The sequence below is a fragment of the Lutjanus erythropterus genome, chromosome 2, assembly GCF_056507025.1.
Source record: "Lutjanus erythropterus isolate fLutEry1 chromosome 2, fLutEry1.hap2, whole genome shotgun sequence".
In the NCBI taxonomy this organism is placed as follows: Eukaryota; Metazoa; Chordata; class Actinopteri; order Lutjaniformes; family Lutjanidae; genus Lutjanus; species Lutjanus erythropterus.
Window position 1 is genome coordinate 38,081,874 of NC_139318.1, and position 20,256 is coordinate 38,102,129.

Genomic DNA, 20,256 nt, shown 5'->3' on the forward strand with positions numbered 1-20,256 from the left:
GAGAAGTTCACAATACCTGAAATCAACGTATCCGCGATAAGACATATGCGTGATGAGGAAACAGTTTAAAAATGTAACATTTATAAGTCATTACTCGCGTCTAAAGGTGTCAGTCGACGTTCAGCGCGGAGCTAACTGTAGTTAACGGTAGTTAGCGCAGCCTGACAACAAGACGCTGCAACGCCCCTGAAACTGATGACAAAGTATTTAACGACGCGTTTGTGATGATTACTAAATGTGTTTTACAGTTTGTGCCAGACCGACCCGTACAGTTTTATTTCAGGTAAGTTAGTAGCTTCTTGCTAACGGGCAACAGTGGTTAGCTAGCGTTTACTGGTTAACGGTTAAGTTTAACGTCAACAGCTAACAAGCTAATTTAGTTGCTTTATAACTCACTTTGTAACTAACGCTAATCTAACGTTACTCTGTTCTCAGTTGGTGTGTTTATAGTTACTGTATATTTAGTGCCCTTTGTCATTGTTCGTCAGTGTATTGTTTTAATGTCAGATTGAAATGTATCTGTGTTTCTTTTTTGTTCAGGGAACAGATCTGGATTTGTGCCCAGCCTTTTCTCTGAAATGACCTGACTCTGACTTCACTGGTTCCAGCATCTCGTCGCAATGGCCAGAATAGCCTGGTATCAAGAGAAGGTTAGACAAATGTTTTGTCATCTACGAACTTTAAAAAAAAGAGAGTTCCTGTTTTAAATGCATTTAATTAATTCAGCAAATTGTGATTTGTGATGCTCGAAATAAGTTGGGATGCTGTCTAAAACGGAATGTGATCATTTGCAAATCCTCCTTGACTTATAATCAACTGAAAACCGTAGAGAGACAATATATTTAATGTATTGCCTCATAAATGTTAGGGCTGCACTATATGGTGAAGAAAAGCGGATCTCAATTATTTTGACAGATACTGTGATTGCAGTATGACTCACAATTAGTGGAAATGATCATTTCTGCAACACCATCATCATCATTTTCATTTTCACTCTAAAAAATATAAGCAATGATGTGATATTTTTTGGGGTCTGTACCAAACAAGCATGTTTTCGTCTCTGCAGCACTATAGTGTTTCATTAAGGTGCTGTTTGTCACATTTTGCTTTCTTCACAAATTCAGTGTCCTCTATTTGGATATTGCACTTGGCCATATTGCAATTTTGATATATTTTAATTAATTGTGCTGCCCTAATCAACTTCATTTGTTTTTGTTAATATTCTTATTCTGAAATTGATATCAGCAACACGTTTCAAACAAGCTGGGACAGGAACAACAAAAGACTGGAAAAATTGTGGAAAGCACTAAAAACACCAATTTGAATGGGTTAACTGGTAACAGGTGATGCCAAGGGACATTCTCAAACAATACAACAAAGGACAGTTTGAGGTTTGCCACTTGCTGAAATAATGTGATTGTATAACTGATATTACTACATGGGCTCGGGAGCACTTCATAAAACTGGTGACACGGTTTGTTCTGTTTTTATTTACGTTTTAAACAGCAGCATCCCAACATTTTGGGAATCAGGATTGTACATAAATAAATTTGATTTGACTTGTTATGAATGTTGAATTGCTGAGAAATTATTGTAAATATTCATATTTTAAAAAGTTTAATAACAATAAATGCAAAACTCAGCATACACTAGTTCAAGACTGAAATTTATCAATTTGTTTGATCAGTTTATCTACCATTGACACTGTTCATTGATCAACAAAAAACAGTTTTTACTCAATACATGAATCCGTTTCCCTCTGTTTACCTTTCCTGGTTTAGTATGGCTGTATACAAACCAAAAACAAAGAAGGTGTGACCTGTTTAACTGGTTACCATACATGAAATCATGTTGGGTGTGTGTTTATTAAGCCTGTCAGGGCTCAGGACTGTCAGTCGGTGCAAAATTGTGGTGCACTTTAATTTCAGTTCTTCATATGAGCCCAGCAGCATTTCATTTGATTTGCATGAAGAGCCACAAAAGGCAAGGCTGTTTGAGTCGTGTTGGCAAGTCTGACAAGCAGAGGAGCATAAAAGAAAGTGTTTTCTGATGATGAACTATTATACTACTAGGCCCCGTCTTTTACATTTTTAAATGTGATTAACAAGAGTTTATGGAGATCTATTTCGATGAAAATTTCATTGGTTCATATTCATTTTAAAATACATTCATTTTTACTATCCAGTTCATTTGAAGTAGTTCTTACTAGCACTTAAATCGTGCCTGAAAAGTTGAGCCCATTTAGGCCTGATGCCAATGAAAACTGACCTGAACCTGACCTTCACTAGCATATTTCAGCTGGAACCCGATTACAGCCAGACATTTTTCTTAACAAGCTTCCCTCTATGCACCAATCAGTAGGAATTTCCAGTGACAGGGACAAAACAGGCAGGGAATTGGAATTGGCAACGATTAAATTGGGGAGAAAAATTAAAATAAATAAATAAATATAATACAGCTTGAACCCAATGTGAGTCTGTGAAATATGTGAGAAATAAGGCCCAACCCAAACCCATCTGGTCCGGTGGGATTCGGGAGGCACAGATCTCAAGCTCTAGTCCTTACACCCTTTATTTACAAGTATTAAGACACTCTGATAGATAATAAATATTGACAAGTAAGATTTGTAAATACTTGCTAAATATCCCCTGAAGTGCCTAATTTTAAGGAAAATGATTGTAAAATTTCTGTTGTTTCCACAGATTGGAGCCTATGATCAACAAGTCTGGGAGAAATCTCTGGCGCAGACGGATCTAAATGTAAGACACCCACAAATTTCGGTAAAGAAAGAAATGTTTGTGTATTTATGTTGTGCATTACCACTAAATCGAAAAATACTCCTTGTTATTCATCCAGGGTTTGGACAGCAAACCAAAGAAGACGGGTCACATCAAACCAGACCTCATCGATGTCGACTTAGTAAGAGGTGAGGGTCAATGAAGAGGAGCTCTCCACCTGTTGTTGCTTGTTTGATCACACACACACAGTTACACACTAATAAATACTGTACATCTTCTGCCTGTCACATCAGCCTATGTAATTTCTGCCGGTGTTCTGCTTGTTTCACTGCTTATGTAGCTGTGTAAGAGACTGTCTCATTCCTCCCCTCAGGATCAACATTCAGCAAAGCCAAACCCGAGAGTCCCTGGACGGCTCTGACTCGGAAAGGTCTGGTCAGAGTGCTGCTGTTCCCGTTCTTCTTCCAGTGGTGGATCCAAGTCACCTCCAAGTCCATCTCCACATGTATCCTCGTGCTGTACTTCATGCAAGGTCAGCTCACCATTTCTAACCTAAGTTCTGTTCATACTGTCACTGTGAGTTTACATAACATTTGCATAATTTCAAGAGCCAGGGCACAACTAACAGACGACGCATTGTAAACTGACTCATGCTGTGTCATCTTGACATTATTTAAACAACAAATCTGTAATATACTTACTGTAATAAGTCATATAACAACCATAATATGTCGTCAGAGATTAAGGAAACATGCTAAGTTAAAATATTGGGTTCTCTGAGCAACTCTATAGCTGCGGTGTCTTCCTTGAAATTTCTATTCCGGCCTGTAACTTGTGTTATTGTTTGCCTGTTTCACATTAAGTAGAGTTAATATTAATGCTGAATGTTCACAGAATGAGCAAGTGTCTGTTTATGAGTTGCAAGGACTTGCTAAAGACCTTTTAGAAGGAGTAGATGTTTATAATGGTTAAACTGAACAATGTTAATGGAGTCTGGCAGGCAGGAGGCAGACGGTGACAGGCTTCACATTGACAAACAACTGACCGTTATAAACAACTGATCAACTTGCAGTGTGGGACTTGTCGCCCTGTTATGGTTGTAATGTTGCACTCATCTTGCACTCCTCCAGCCTGAGCTCTGGGGAGGAGGGGGCCGCGAAAAACAGCTCACTTCAACCATAGACATATAATTGTGAATTATATTACAATATCTTTCAAAGTAATGGCAATATGATTTTTTTTTAATTTAACCATATCATGCAGCCCTAAATCTGATGAATGACTTTATTCTAACTGAGGATTTATTTAAGGATTTTCATTTATGATGTCATCATGAAATATGATGTCAGACATTTGAAACTTTTAAAAGCATTCAAAACTTTCAGTCCAGCCCAGTGAACAAGACATGCACATCAAGTTGTGATTTTAAAACTAATTTAAAGTAGAAAGAGATCCTGCACACTTTGTTCTCTGTGGCTCGTGTTTAAAAGGTTTTTATTGTAAGTGCTGTATTAGTGTGTGTCGTTCTTCAATTAAAACATAACTGCTGCTGCAGTAAAACTCCCTCAGATGGGTGCTAAAAGGATTTTTGATTTTGCTAAGCCATGAAAACAAAATTACACACTCAATAAAAGTCATGAAAGCAAATGAACACAGAACATGGTTTTTGATATGTGCTAAATTCAGTGTCTCTATTTCTCACAGTTTACATTTAATTTTGTGCAACTATAAACATGTAGCTCATCACACCTGTGCAACACAGAGAGACCTCATTAGTAAGCATGAATTCTGTTATAATGGCTCCCCTAAGAGACTGTTTTGTTTGCTGTTGCCACATGTTTTACTCCCCTCAGTGGCAGCAGTGGTGCTGTACTTGGAGGTCCCTGGGGCGAGTGCCAATGAGGTGTTTGGGCCCATGTGTCTGATGCTGCTGCTGGGTACCGTGCACTGCCAGATTGTGTCGACCGAGTCCAGCCGGTGGCCCTCGGGCAGTCCAGCTGCCAGCTGCACCACCAGCCCCGCACGCAGAAGGAGGTGGTTCTCTCATTGTTAGGCACTGCACACTCATTTGCCTTCACCAGCACACTCTCACCTCCTGGCACATGCATCAACTCCCACATCACACACACAAATAAACCCAAAGACCTTTAATCAACCTACAGTCATTCCACCCACTAAAGCTTCTCTGATAACCTCAATAATTCTCTCACTCCTGTGGTTTCTGCTCGTTTTGTAATGCCTGCTGTATCTGCAATCTCTTGTCTTTGACTGTTATTTTTATTCTCTCTCCTTCAGGCCGAGGAAGGGCAGAGGGCTGAAAAAATCGGAAGAAAAGAATGACAGCGGGGACACAGAGCAGCAGGGGCCCTGGCAGTTTGAAGAAAGCCAACGATTATACAGGAACGAAGAGAGGAGGGTACAGTCACTCATCTCACTTTAGTCAATATCACTGCTGTGGTGCAAAGCAAAGAAGGAGCTAACATGTGTCAGGAGTGAAAGGCCTTTTTCAGAATTAAAAAACAACAGTCAGTAAATACAGGTTGGCTGTATTGGAAAAGTAGTTACCTGATCTGTAATATATATTTTTTGTTTGTTTGCTGTCTCACTATCTGCAGAAAGGCAGTTTGATTCTAACCTGAATTAATCTTAATTCAGCAGACAATTGACAGTAAAAACAGATGTACATCAGATTGCTTAAATTACTGAAGTTTCAGACTTACGTTTTTCACTTACGCAAAGCATTTTCCTAAGCTGAGGGATTCACTTAGAAACGTTGCATAAAGCCTCTTAGGGTGTCTCCTTGCCTACGTGTTAAGATGAAGGTTTTCACAGTAGTTACTGTCATAATGCAGCACACGTGTACTGCAACCTCTGGCTCCGGAGCCACATGGGGCTCTTTTGCGTCTTTCCAGTGGCTCCCTTGTGGCTTTGACAAAGAATTATATGGAAATGATTAACAGTTATAGCTTTTTATTATCTGATTCATCAATTACAGCATGCTAAGGTCTGTTATTTCTGTATAATAAATCATTGCTATGGACTCTGATCTTATGAAGTTCTGATCAGAGACTCAGGAGTAGAAAAAAAAAATTCTATTAAAAAAATTATTTTAAAGTAATGTTTTGTGTCATGTTGATTTTTGGTAAGTGAGCCGGTCATTATTGAGAAATAAACCCCTTCAGCATGTTTCAAGACCTCATGTCAGGGTCCTGCATCACTCTGTCAGGGTTAATTTAGCAATAATGACCTGCTCACTGTACATTACGCCTTGGTTAATTTTCATATAGCATTGTTGTAGGCCTTACATTTTTCTACATCATCATACATCTACTGCCATGCACCTTTTAGGCTAAATTTTGCTGGTGGCTATACTGAAGTCTCCTTAGCTATAGATGCCAAATCCAAAAAAGAAAGGTCTCAGAGGGAAATGGAGAATTTAAGAGTTGCAGCTCCAGAGACTTTTTCTTTTTTCTTCTGGCCAAAACTGAGTAGACATAGTTTGCAAACTCCTGATACAGACCTATAAATGTATAAACATGCAGTATTCCACTGAGAAGAGACTCATATGGGTCCCTTAACGTTTTCTGAGGAAAATTGTTATTCAGGACCTTTAAGAAATGCATAAGGGTATATTTTAGCAGCTAAGGGCAACCACTTAGAACTTCAAGGATTTTCTCTGACAAGTTCCTGAGGAAATCCTTTTGATGATTTTATGCAACTTGTTTTTTTCTTAAGGATGAAAATATCAGGGGCACTGTATCTTAAATGCAATCGCTGATTCTTGTTGACCGTGACTGGAGCTTACAATAAATATGACATTAGAACCTTTGTTAATGTTGTATTTACTCTAGGTTTGTTCTATTGGAATTCATTAGATTATCAGAAGGTTATATTGTTGAATTGCAGCAGCACAGGAAACTATTCAAAGCAGCTCTCGCCTTGAGGGCTTTATTCCACTCTGACAGGTTTGAACAAAATGTGCATTCAGCAGCTTTTTGCTGCACGTACAGTACATTCAAATAAGTGCATTGTATTCATGTAAGTGCATTCAAGTATAACTAAGTCTAACTCTGCTAGAACTCTGTGTAACGTATATTTGTATAAATTTGCATAACTGTTTAAATTTGTTTTCATTACTGGGAAACCTAAAAGTGTGAGTCACCTCTTGGAAAAGCTTTTTTTAAGTTATAGCGTCAAATTTCATTTATCTAAACTTTTCCATTAAAAGTAATTTGAAAAGTTTGCCAAATATCAGTAGGCTAAAATACAAATGCCATTTCTGAAGGTTGCTTATTTTACAGCATACTAGTACAGTCTTTGGCATTTGGGATTTGTCAACTTCATGTGTGTTTTTAAAATATTTTTAACATGTATGTGTGTCATGATATTCCCCTCACAGAACAAAAGAAAGTCAGGTTTTGGGGCATCTGACGAGCTTTCCAGTGAGGAAGAGGAGGTGGTGCAACCGGTGGAAGTAATTCGTCCAATACCTCATCAAGAAAGACACCCCCCTACGACCTGGCCAACATCAGTACCAGTGTCTTCTGTCAGGAAGAGAAATCTAAAGTCTAACTCCAAACCTTTATTAAGACCTCAGGTAAACCTTCATTACATTGTGTGGTACTGAAACATTGAAAGTTACATGTGGATTTTTTTAATAAACAGCAAGCATTCAGATGATTTATAGATTAAAATATTTTTTTACATCAGTCGTTTGATTGAAACATCTTTATGTACTGAAAACAGGAAGGGAGTGGTGCTTCCATCAAGGTGAAACCTCGAGAGGTGGAGCGCCTCAGGCCGAATGTCGGCTCTCGTCCCGCCTCCGACACTGACGACACAATGTGGGAGGAGCTTCTTCAGGGGCCTGACTCCGGCTCCACGGGGAGCAGCGACAGTGAGGCAAACGGGAGGTACAACGCCGGCATGTCGCTCCCACAGAACACCACTCTGAGCAGTGATGATGAGAACCTGCAGCAGGGAATCACTGGAGTAAGAGTGCAAAAAAAAAAAAAACTCTTCTGCATCTGGTCTTGTCTTATCTTGTCCTGAGAACTGCCTGAGTGAACATGTTGGTACATTTTATTCCTGGATGTCAAAAGAATTGAATTTAGTTTAAAGGGTTAGTTCAGATTTTTTGTAGAGGTCTTGTATGAGGTACTTATCCATAGTCGGTGTCTAACCTACAGTAGACTGCTGGTAACGTTGGCAGCAATAGACCAGCAACTCCCATGTTCTTTGACAAAAAAAATGACTGATTTTGCCAAAGGAGTCTGGTTGAGTGAGAGAATGAGGCTTGTATAATGGCAGATTCCCCCTTGGAAAAGACTTTCTGACAGCAAGGTAAGCAATGAAAATAGTCTAAATATAGCATACACTTAAGCTGATACTGATTTCTGTTATTAGGTGGCTAAAATACACTTTTCTGCTAACACTGTCCAGAGCAGTACATTGATTAGCTTCTTACATCAGTATCCAGCTGCTTCTCCAAACTGAGGGTGTGCCAACCATCTACAAAACCTGAACTGTCCCTTTAAGCCCACTGCAGAACTCCACACCGCATTTCCTGCACATCAGAAACCACCAATAAACTGAATGGTATTTATTGTGTTTCCTTTTAGAACCAGCTCTCTTGGCTGCAGGCTTGTCACCCATCCAAGGATCGTGTCAGTGCCATAATATGGGAGCAGGGCGAGTGTAAGAAGGCAGACATGTCAGTGTTGGAGATCAGTGGAATCATCCTCACACGGGTACACATTATTCTCTTTACATTGGAATTCATTCTGTGAGTAAAGATTAGAGCTTCAGCGATAAATCGATTAATCGATTAGTTGATCTAAAGAAAATTAGTTGCTAACTGTTTTATTTCTGATTCATCTTTTCAGTAATTTTTCAAGCAAAAATGTCAAACATTCGCTGGTTTCAGTTTCTTAAATGTAAGAATTTGCTGCCTTTCTTTGTCATTTATGATAGTTAACGAAGTCACAGAAAAAAAAACTTGGAAAATGAATCCAAAATAAACTGGATTCACAGACTAAGGCAACAAATCTTATTCAGTGGGGTTTTGACGGCAGATGGATCTTCATGTGACTGATTTTGTTCATTTGATTTCTTGGTCATCTGCTTTGCTTGTTTTGTAGTCCCTGTGCTCCAGTATACTCTGGATTCATTTTCCAGGTTTTTCTCCTGTTAGAGGATTGCCCTATCCTCGAGAGTAGGGTTTGGCGATATGACGGTATAAACCGTGCGATGGTAGAAATGGATCCACTGATAGAAATTTGGCAATACCATTTCCACCATGGCAGATCTTCATTAATCTCTCTGTTATATATTTGGGGCAGTTTATGTAGCAAGTCAGGGCTGCAAGATGCCTCCTTACTTTGCTCTTGTGTGACATGAGAGCGTTACATTTACTCTTTAGATTTTAACTTAAGCATTGTTTCATGTAAGGCCGTTGTTGTTGTTCGTTTGGAATTTCAAAATAAAAGAAAAAATAATCAGTTGTGTTGAAGTACAGTGTAGTATGGGACGGTTTTAAATTTTTAAAATTGTATTTACAGAACTATTACTATATTGTGATACCGTTACCTGTGATTTAGAATAGCATATACATTGATAGAAGATTTTGACCATATCAGTCTCCCCTACATGAGAACACCAGACAGCACAAGTGAGTTACTGCACCCTGTGAGAAGCACGTTTAACCTCTTCTTTCATCTCGTAATTGAAGAATCTTTGGATTTGCAAAGGGTTGCAGGGTTTGACTGTTGGTTGGACAAAAGAAGCAATTTGAAGATATCACTTTGGGCTCAGAGTGATTGTGATTGTTAGTTTTCACAACTTTTGACAATTTATAGACTAAACAATTAATAGTTAAAATAATCTGCAGATTAATAATAATGAGAAGAATTGTTAGTTGCAGCCCTCGTAAAGCTCAGAGTTAAACAACTTGTGCTTCATAATACAGGAGTCAAAAGCCTTCAGTAATGAAATGAAGTGGCACGTTAGAATCAACATTTTACATGTTACCAAGATGAGATATTCTCACTCTGTTGAATATGTAGCTGTCAGACATACATAATGTCTTGTAAACATTTGCAAAATCAATGTTGTCTAAGTTGCTTTTATGAGCATAAAATTCGCAGCATAACAATATGTCTCCTGTCTCACTCTCGTGTTTCTTGTTCTCAGGTGAAGCAGGTGGAACAGGGGATGGGTTACCTCGTGCTTGGTGGGCTGATGACAGCCACCCTGGCACTGCTTCCCTTTGGCTTCCGCTTGGCTCAGGGTCTGGACGTGGCGAGCCTCAGCTCCCGGTCCCTGACAGAGCTGACAGAGATGGCGGTGGGGCGACCTGATGCCCAGGCCTACGCCTTCTTCTTCATCACAACAGTGCAAAGAGTCTGCCTCATAGGACTGTTCTTCTTCATGATGTGTGTGGCTGAGAGAACGTACAAACAGGTGAGCAGTGACTTTTAACTTTGTGTTGTTTGAAGCATTCTCTTGCTCTTAATTTCCATTTTTAATAACCTATGCGTGTTTACTTTCATGTCATTATAAGCCATATAACAGCTTGTTTTGAAACCCTTTAAACCCGATTGATATAATTTGTGTCAAAAAATCACATTTTATCTTCTCAGTGAAAGATTAAAAAAATGTTCCGTTATAAGTTGAGCTCTTGCCTCATAATCACCACATTTGGAAGTTTAGTTTCAGAATTAAATTTGTGATGGTTGTCTGTACTCATTGTTACACACAGGAAGTGCTGGTGGCTATTTTGACATACTTTTACTCCAAATTAGCAAAATGTAAAGAAATATAGGCTGTAAAACGGCTCCAGGTGTAGCCTGAAGCTAACCCACTAACTCCATGGCAATGTCATACTTCCCACTGGCATCCCCCAAAGCATTATGGGAACTGTTCCAAAACAAATATTACCCCAAAAAGAAGTGGAAAAAAAATAGGAGCGACAAAATCTGTTAATGTGATCTTTTCTCGGTTTGTGCTATAAATATGTTAATTTACATTACTAAGGCTGAGAGTGTGCCGTCAGCATGGTTCTAATATCCCCAGAATAGAGACGCTCTACTCTTTTCTGTTCATGTGCAGATATTGTCCTGTCTTGAAAATCTGTAGACATACTGGCAAAAAACTCAAACAACTTATTCTGGGGGCTAGGGGTGGGTGATATGGCCCTAAAATAATATCACAATATTTCAGGATATTATGCACAAACAATAATATTGACAATATGACAAAATGCTAAAGAATATTTTTGTTTTAGAACTCACAGTAGCTGTTGAGCTTTCTTCTAAGGATTTTTGGCTCTCCTCAAACTCAACTGGTTGTTTCTGTTTGAGGTGATGAAATTAGATTGTTGTATTGCCACATTTTGTTGTTGCAGTCTTCTTGCACTTCTTCAGTATTACTGTCCATCTTTTGTAACCAAACCACTTCCACACTACGGAAGTCGCTTCCCTTTTTGGAACTAACTCCTCAACTGTAGAGCCTGTAGCAATGTCAGTTTCACTCTCAGCCTTAGACCTCCTTAGTTCCTGGTTGTCTATGGGATCATGATAATGTTATTTGATCCCATAGACACTAAACAATTTAGCCAACATAGCCTCATATTGTTGTTTGACATAACTTGAAGTACATGAAAAAAATACTTGTAAATTCTTGAGCTTGAATTACATGTCCAAAGGCATTTTATTAGTTTCTGACTCACGGAAAGTGAAAAAAACAATTAACTCTTTTAATCAGATCACACACATTTAGATTATTGTGTCTAAACCCCTGATATTTTTTCACTTTGATTCATTGAGCCTCCCCTGAAACTGTTTGGAGCTGCTTTGGGGAGGTTCGTCTCTCACTCTGAACACCTCTGTGCTGTATTATATGAAGGGATGTATACTGAGAAGTATACTCTGTAGGTATAATTTGTATATCCTAAGAGTATTATTGTAAATTGTAAGGAAAATTACACCTATTTCTTGGTTGAAAAATTGATCGCCCGCAGTGGAACAATAGAATAAGAGAGAGACGTACATAATGGAAGAAATAACTGCACATTTGCAAATGAAAAAGGGCCTTTTTGTGCACAGATGGTCACCTGTAACTCAGTATCTGGCTGAATAGACTAATTCCGTAGAGGCGATATCTGTTCCCTTTGCTTTCTTTTTTTTAATTTTTTTATAATGATGATAAAAGAACATTTAAAACAGATAAAGATGCAAAATATATGAAAGTGCATTTAAAGAATACTAAAATAATGATACTAAAACAAGTCCAATTAAAATATGTAATGACAACAAAGTTAAAGTACAGTCCAATAAAATGACACAGTAACAGTCATGTTAGCTGGTCTTCCCCCTAGTGGCAGTTCAGAGGTGACATCTACAGACAACACTGAAACAGGATCACTCACTTGACACTTCAGCAGGACTGTTGAATTCTGTCAAGCTCTTTGACTCTCTGACAGTGTTCATCCATGTTTCCCTCCAACAGAGACTCTTATTTGCCAAATACTTCAGCCACCTCACGTCAGCCCGCAAGGCCAAGAAATCTGAGATCCCTCATTTCAGGCTGAAGAAAGTCCAGAACATTAAGATGTGGCTGTCTCTGCGCTCTTTTCTCAGGGTTTGTATTCTGCTGCTTCAACACTCACCTGCTCTTTTATTATTAATATTCATTGTTTCACCACTGGAGGGTTGGCCTGGACTTGTTTTTGTTTGTAGCGGTGCACCACTGACTCGCTTGTTCATTGCAGAGGCGAGGGCCGCAGCGCTCCGTTGACGTCATTGTCTCCACCATCTTCCTGTTAGCGCTTTCCATTTCATTCATCATCTGTGCCCAGGTCAGTCATATCCGCTGGAACAGATCAGATCTGCATAGAGAGCACAAATTTAATAACGCTGGTCAAATAGTGTGAATCTAGCATAGAGATGAAATAACACGGAGGCAGTCACAAAACATGTAACCATCTAATCATATTACCTGAGTTAGATAAGCCTTAAAGCTCAGATAAAAAAATATTTTGCGGTGAAATCCTCATCTTCACAACTTCAAAGAGAGTTAACACAGTCATTTTTGCCGTCCCTCAGCTTCTGCACAGCCACAAGACATTCCTAGAGTCTCTGACAAACTGGGAGCTGCTGGTGTGGGCCTCCTCCCTCATCCTCTTTCTGCTGCGGCTCGCCACGCTGGGCTCTGAGACCAACTGCAAATACAGCAACTCCTCAGTGCTGCTCACTGAGCAGGTATGAGCCCGAATCTGCAAAACACACAGAGCTGCAGGTTATTTCTCAGTGACTTCAGCACAATGTGTGAGCTGATTGATAGTTAGTGTCATTTAACCCATATTTAGATAAATTACGTTGTCTTTATTGCGCAGTTTACAGTATGTAAAACTGGTTTTGGTTGCAGATCAATTTGTATCTGAAAATGGAGAAAAAGCCCAATAAGAAAGAAGAACTCAGTATAGTGAACAACGTTTTGAAACTAGCTACAAAACTGATGAAGGTAAGCAAAATTCAGCTCCTTTGTTTCACAGATTCCTGTTCATTTATCATACAGAGTGGTATGGACCAGTATTAGGGGCAGACATAAGGGAAAAAAATGAGTGGAGGAAGATCTTTTTTTATTTGGCATTTTGAGAATAAAGTTGAAATGTCAAGAATAAAGTGGAAATACCATTTTGATTTTATTCTCAAAATGGCATTTCAGCTTTATTCTCAACATTTTTGACATTTTGACTTTATTCTCTTCCTCCTGATTCCTTTTTTCCCTCATGCTTCTTGGGATTCAAACAGAAATTTCAACTTTATTATCAATGTGTTAACTTTATTTATGAAATGCAACATTTAAAAGAAAATTCTTTATGTCTGGACCTGATAATCTTCTATTGAGTGGCCTTTGAATCATTGCATTTGTTTTGCTCTGGATTATACATTATTCTACCAGTAGAGCCAAAGCTTTTAACTTGTGATTATTTTCACAGTGTAAAATTTTGTACATTTCTATATATGAAGTATTTTAATCATGCCAAAGGTCAGGGATCATTGGGAGACAGTGCTGGACATAGTACACAGCTCCTCCCCATGTGGTCAGCACAGCTTGATTCAACTCAAAATTGTTTTTATAGCACATTTTAATAATGCAGGACTGGTGAAGATTTCTTAATTAAGGAAGACGCGTTACGTCCTCGCTGCAAGGATCAACCAGCAGATTACATACATATGCTATGGTCCCGCCCCACATTTAACAGGTGTTTAACACCTATACTGAGATGTTTTGAAAAGACAGCACTCCTACTTCTTATGTGGATTTACCCCTGAAGCTCCTGTAGTAACAACATTTACCTCCATGTCATTCTTCACTCCTAGAAGGAACAAGCACCTCTTAACTTCAAGTAGAGATACCTTGCTTTTTTTCTAACTTGAGAAAATCAGATATACTCTTAAAGGTTCCTTTTAAAAGTTTAGAAAAACTTGATCCCCTTTTTAGAGTTTACAAATGGAGTTTACAAATACCATTAGAATACCAGTATTAAATAGAGGCTTCTTTCTTTCTTTTCTGTTTATTGTTTTCTGCTGTTTTCTTTTTTCTTTCTTCCCATTTTCTTTTTTTCATTTTCCTTTATTCCATTTACTTATTTTACTTACTTACTAGTTTATTGGATGTATTTCTCCTGTAATCCTTGGTTAGAAAATCACTCGACTGGACTATCATCGTTGTGAACATTTAGACTTTAAGGAAAATATTAGGCTGATGGGTCCAGTAGTGTCCAAGATGACAAATGAGCCCCAATAATAAAGACATAATAATTCATGTGATTGTGATACATATACTTTCCCTCACAATTCCCTGTGACCTCCCCAGGAGTTGGACACTCCGTTCAGACTGCTGGGTCTGACTGTGAACCCTCTGATCTACAACATCACCAGAGTGGTCATCCTGTCCGCCGTGTCTGCTGTGGTCAGCGACCTGCTCGGTTTCAACATCAGAGTGAGTATTTCTGCTGAATGTGAAAATTACAGTTCCTTGGTTTCCTTGATAATAGTGCAAAAAGACAGAACAGAATAGAAGAAAAGGACTTTACTCGTACATACAGCACAGTCCAGCCTGTGAAAAGAGTTGTATAATTTCATCTGCGGCTCTTTTTAAGTCTCTCTCTTTAAAAAAAAGTGGAATTGCTATATTAAAAGGATGGAGCAGCATTTAAATACAAATGATAGGATTTTCCATTAAAGTTGCATTTTACACCGTAGTTCTTCGAGTTGTTAGTTGCCGCAATGGATATTTTAGAAATATCTCAGAAAGTTTCTTGCTTTTGTCATGGCCATCTGGCAGATAAGTTAGTATAATGCAAAAAATTCAGGATGTGACTGATGAATAAGATGATGTAAAAAGTGCTCTGAAGTGGTTACAGGCTGTGCCTTCAATTACAACTACTGTATACTGAGAAATGTCAAAGTGCCCTCAATAAAAGCAGGAAATATTTTAAGTAATGCTTAAACTTTTTGAGAAAAACACTCATTTGCCTTGTCAAAAGTCAGATTCAGTGATCAGATGTTCATTATGCTCACTCTCTTGTTCATGCGTTAAGTATGTAGCTGGAACCAGGACACTGGCAAATACCAGCACCTCCAATTAACCATGTCAGTGACTCAAGCTCCACGTCACTGACGTGATATTGGTATTGATTAGGGCTGTCGTGAAAAAGTTTTCATTACACAGTTATCACAGCCAAAAGAATTCACACTAACCACCCTCTATTGATATCTATATATAATTTGAGGAAAAAGGCCATAAGTCAAGTTCATCTGTAACTTAATTTTATATTTTGTTTCTTTTTTTGGCAAAAGCATTACACTGAAAATACAAGTTTAGGGAGGTGGAGAGAGAGTCTGTAACCTGTTTAAGAGGCACTGGTTTATTTACACCATATGATCATGTATATTATTAAAGCTATAATATATAACATTTTTGCACAAAAATGTTTAAAAACGCCAGACATATGTGATATATTTTGTTGTGTACGTTGTGTAATGTTCAAATGCCAAGACCTACGTAATTTATTCAAGGTCTCTTGCTAGCTATTGCTATAACTTCTGGCAAAACACGGGATGCATCAGATACATCAGAGTGTGAGGGTGAATGTTGGTGAATGTGGATGAAACTTTAATATCACCTTGTCCATGAACATGATTTCTGTTTGACTCAGACAGATTTTCATCAGTTGTGGTGGTTGTTTAAAAGTGAAGATAACAACTCCCATGATGCTACACCGCTTCATGACATCATCAAACTACATCTTTGTTATTGTTTTAATGTGAGAGAGACCCCTAGTAGCAGAAGTTGCATATTGTGTATTTAAAATAACGTCAATATTTAAAGCTGCAGTAGGTTCAAAGCCTAAAAACTGTTGATTTTTGAGTCTAATCTGAGTTAGGTTTCGTTTTGTGTCCTGAGCCCCTCCCACTAGACGAGCAGCACACGTTTCATGAGTACAAGCAACAGTTAATAGGCAATCATGAGCGAGTACAGACCGACGGACATGAGCTGTGTGGAAGAAATCAGACTCCTGACAGTAAAAAACACAGACAGAGAAGAGAAACTACATTTTAAAACAAAGATTCGGTATGAAGCTACAGAAGTACTGAGAGTTGAACATAAAGACTTTTAAACCCGTCTTTTTCTCTGCTCTCCTGCACACATGAGCTCAGTATCACAACATTTGCTTCTTTGAGGACGAGAAAAAGAGGCTCGACCCGGTTTGGCAGTGGTCAGCGCAACGTGACCGCAGCCCGCTTGGAGGCCACTCTGGCTCGCGGTTCATGTCGGGCGCGGCTCACCACGATATAAGCAGTCATGAAAATGCAACTCGGTGGCAACATGGTTTGATTGGTGCGGCCAAAAATGTCAGTACAAAAGCACGTTGTCTGTAATTATGTGTCATTTTGTCACCCTGTAAACAGCGCAGTTGGCTCCTCCATGGTGCTGCTGCACACAAGTTTGCAAGCAAACATGAAGAAAAATCCACTTTCTATCCCAAAAGTTTAAAAAACAAATTCTGAACATTCATCTGGCCGGCTCCTCTCCTGCCAGTAAAGCAGCCGGCATCACAGCTACTCCGGTGTTTGTTTCCTCCAGAAGCACCAGTCTGCCACCGACCCTCCCCTGCGGAGCTCCCCAGCTCTGAGCAGCTGTTTGTCAGCTCGGTTTCTCAGCTCCACCCAGTCCTCTCGGCACTCAGCAAAGCTCCGCGATACCCGTTAATGAACACAATTGATGGTGAAGTGAGCTGACAAACTCCTGGGTTGAACATGTTGCTCATGAGGCTCTTTTCTCTTTATTATAATGCCATTTTATAGCGACTTTTCCTGCAGTAGTTTCCATCATTGTTGCCTACTGTAGCTTTAATTTTTCACAGTTATCGTCAGCACTGGTACATCGCAACACTGCTAGCATCAATCAAAGCTCTCCATAAGAAAGCGAATGAGTTGACTTCTCAAAATGTTGAACTGGTCCTTTAATGAGGTATCACCTGTGATGTGTTTGTGTTGTTCTGTAAGTTATCTGTAAAATTATGTAATCGTTCAGTTTTTTTTTTTTTTCTATCTAATGATAGTCTCTTCTGTTTAATTTCCAGCTGTGGAAAATCAAGCCTTAATGTGAAAACAGAGAACCACTAACAGTCGGACACTGGAGACCAGACGCCGCCGTCTTGTCCGCTGCAGACGACCTCTCATCGACAAAAAAAAAAAGTGCAAACCTACTGACAGTTTGGTCATTGTCTGTGCCTTCCAACTGAAACTTGTGTCTCTTGAGTTTCATCATCCGCAAGCCTGAGATGCTCTGACAATCGCTCACACACCATTTCTGGCACCTCAGCTGATGTGGCAGCACACAGTTTCCATCAGCCGCACCACTAACACAGTGCCTAACCTCTGACCTGTGAATGTTCCTCAGTATGTGGTTAAATATAACCGTGAGTTTGAGGTCCGAGATCGTTTCAGGCATCTGTGGCATCTAAATTTCCTCATGTGTCTGTGTACAGATGTTTGGACACAATGTGAAAATGTAAATTAGTTAAATGCAGATGATGATGTAGATAGTTTATTTAGTCTCATTTGCTGATGTTTCTCATCAGTGCTTTAGTACAATTAACTGTAAAAGAAGCTGTGCGCTGTATAAAGCCAGTAAATCAAACTCAATCTAATCTAAAGGGTGACCAACTGTATTAAATGAGTTGTCGGAGGACTCAACTTTCAAACTTTTGTACTATTTAAGGAGGAAACATTGTGATTGTAAGTGGGCTTTATTTATTTGGGGTTCTGTTTTAGTGCTTTAAGGAACAGGTCACCCCAAAATCAAAAAATAAATATTTTTTGACTAACCTGTAGTGCTTTTTATCGCTCTAGATTGCTTTGGTTGAGTTTCGGCTGTATAATTATACGCAATTACAATAAAATTGCAAAATGGCAAGTGCAGTATCCAAGTTGCAGAACCAGAACCAAATTGCATTTTTCGAAAAGGGAAAAATGTGTGAGAAAACAGCACTATAATGAGGTACTGTAGAACTGCAGAGATGACCTGAGAAAATTTAATTGTACAGACCTCAATAAATGTCACATCATCATCATACTAAAGTTTTTTTTTTCAGTGAACATGAAAATTGTAATGCAAAATGAATTTCCACTGATCGTATCGCAGATTGAAATTTCAGACAAAATAATCGCACTTTGACTTTTGTACCAAATTAATTACAGTTAGACATGAGGTCTATTGTATGCTTAATCTTCAGGGTTGAGGCAGAGATAAAGTTAATAAACAGCTTTTTATGTTATGGTTTTGCTAGCTCAGCCGAAGAGCAGCAAGACAACTACCAAGTTTTTAGCTACTTTGATAGAAAGAAAGTAGTTCCTGCATGAAACTACTTGTGGACTGTGGATTATCTTGAGTGACCAGGTCGTGATTTCTGGAAAAAGGCATGACTGTTTTGTTTTGTTTTGTTTTTTTTGGTATTTTGAGCCCCACAAACCGAGGTCATCAAGGTCCATTATATGAGAGAAGGCAGACATTGATATCTTCAAAACTCAAAAACTCACACCAAAACAGTCTAGATGGATAAGTAGCACTACGGCTAAGGGGATGTACGTATTTTTGACTTGGGGTGAACTGTCCCTTTAATCTTGTAATGGTACCTGTAAGTCATGACTCTTTGACCACTGTCTGCCTTTTGTATTGAGGACCATTGTTGAATAAAAACTATGCAAAATGAGTATAGTTATGCTTTAAAGATGTTTGACAAAGGTGAATTAATGTTTGGTAACACTTAATTTGAAGGGTTGAGTTTAAGACATGCATGTCATGACATTGACCTTTATAGGTGTGTCATGAATGTTTTCATTGGCTTCAAGAAAAGTGATGTATTTGTTTAATTACACTGTCAAATGTTTTTGTAACTGTGTCATGAGTTTCCCGGATGTCAAGGAAAGTGATACCATTTGAACTTATGAATAAAGATGTCATTAAATATTATAAGGTCAGCTTGTCAACAGAGTAGAGTTCCAAAGTGATTTGGCTTACAGAGTTACCTGGTGGACTTGTTGCTAACGTGGGCTAACTGCCGTCTGTTGTTATCTGTGGCTGGAGTAGCTAGTTAGCTTGGTTAGCTATTTGACGACTGGGAATTTGAGCTTCAGGTCTGTGCCCGAACGCGGACCGAGTGGGGTATGATGGGTTCAGATCGGGTTGGGCCTTACTTCTCAAATATTTGACGGGCTCACTTCCAGTTCGGGCTGTACTACGCTTATTTATTTATTTGTTTATTTATTTATTTATTTATTTATTTATGTTTTTCTCCCCAATTTAGTTGTTTCCTATTTCAATTCCCTGCATGTATTGTCCCTGTTACTGAAAACTCCCATTGTTTGGTGCATAGAGAGAAGTTTGTTAAGAAAAATGTATGTATCGGGTTCGGGCTGAAATATGCTAATGAGGGTCGGGTTTGGGGCGGTTTCAGACAGAATTTTGTCAGCATCAGGCCTCAACTGGCTCAACTTTTCACGTACAATTAAAGTGCTACAGGTAAAGTGTTTTGGCACTCCAGGGTTGAGTATAATAATTTTAAGATAATTTGGCAGCTAACTCTACAGCTTATAAATGGCCTCATTACTGCTAGTGTCAAAACCAACCATATATGACAGCATAATGTAATAAAGACATATTTGTCTTGTTTAATGTCAACAAAGACATGTGTCAGCTTTGCATTAAAAATGACAGACACAGGCTAGTTTGCGCCAAGGATTCATTTTTAAAACTAACTGAACAAGATTTAACTTCAATTTATGTTGTGTTAAACTTTAAAAGTATCTTAAAATTAATAAAGATTAAATTCAAACCTCTCCTGAAATTACAGTTTAGTTTCCAGATTAAATTATGTTTACATTTTAAATTGCAATTGAAACTGTGATACAGTATTAACTTTAAACTTACACTTTTGGAGGTTTAA

General features: G+C 38.6%; 1 protein-coding gene across 1 annotated transcript; it reads left to right on the plus strand.

Moving 5' to 3' along the window:
- Positions 1–620: 620 nt before the first annotated feature.
- Positions 621–18,600, plus strand: phtf1 (putative homeodomain transcription factor 1). The gene is made up of 16 exons (XM_084739033.1): positions 621–650; positions 2,703–2,759; positions 2,857–2,926; positions 3,112–3,270; positions 4,592–4,772; positions 5,034–5,154; positions 7,138–7,335; positions 7,485–7,730; positions 8,360–8,488; positions 9,930–10,199; positions 12,246–12,377; positions 12,508–12,594; positions 12,842–12,997; positions 13,164–13,259; positions 14,619–14,744; positions 17,392–18,600. The coding sequence occupies exons 1-16, from the start codon at positions 621–623 to the stop codon at positions 17,410–17,412; spliced, it is 2,079 nt and encodes a 692-aa protein (XP_084595159.1). The 3' UTR covers positions 17,413–18,600.
- Positions 18,601–20,256: the final 1,656 nt, after the last annotated feature.

Excerpts from the sequence above, each read along its gene's own strand:
- phtf1 (XM_084739033.1), top strand. The coding sequence starts at position 621 with ATGGCCAGAATAGCCTGGTATCAAGAGAAG. Across the intron at positions 7,731-8,359 it reads TGCAGCAGGGAATCACTGGA|AACCAGCTCTCTTGGCTGCA; the intron begins GTAAGAGTGCAA and ends GTTTCCTTTTAG. Across the intron at positions 8,489-9,929 it reads GTGGAATCATCCTCACACGG|GTGAAGCAGGTGGAACAGGG; the intron begins GTACACATTATT and ends TCTTGTTCTCAG.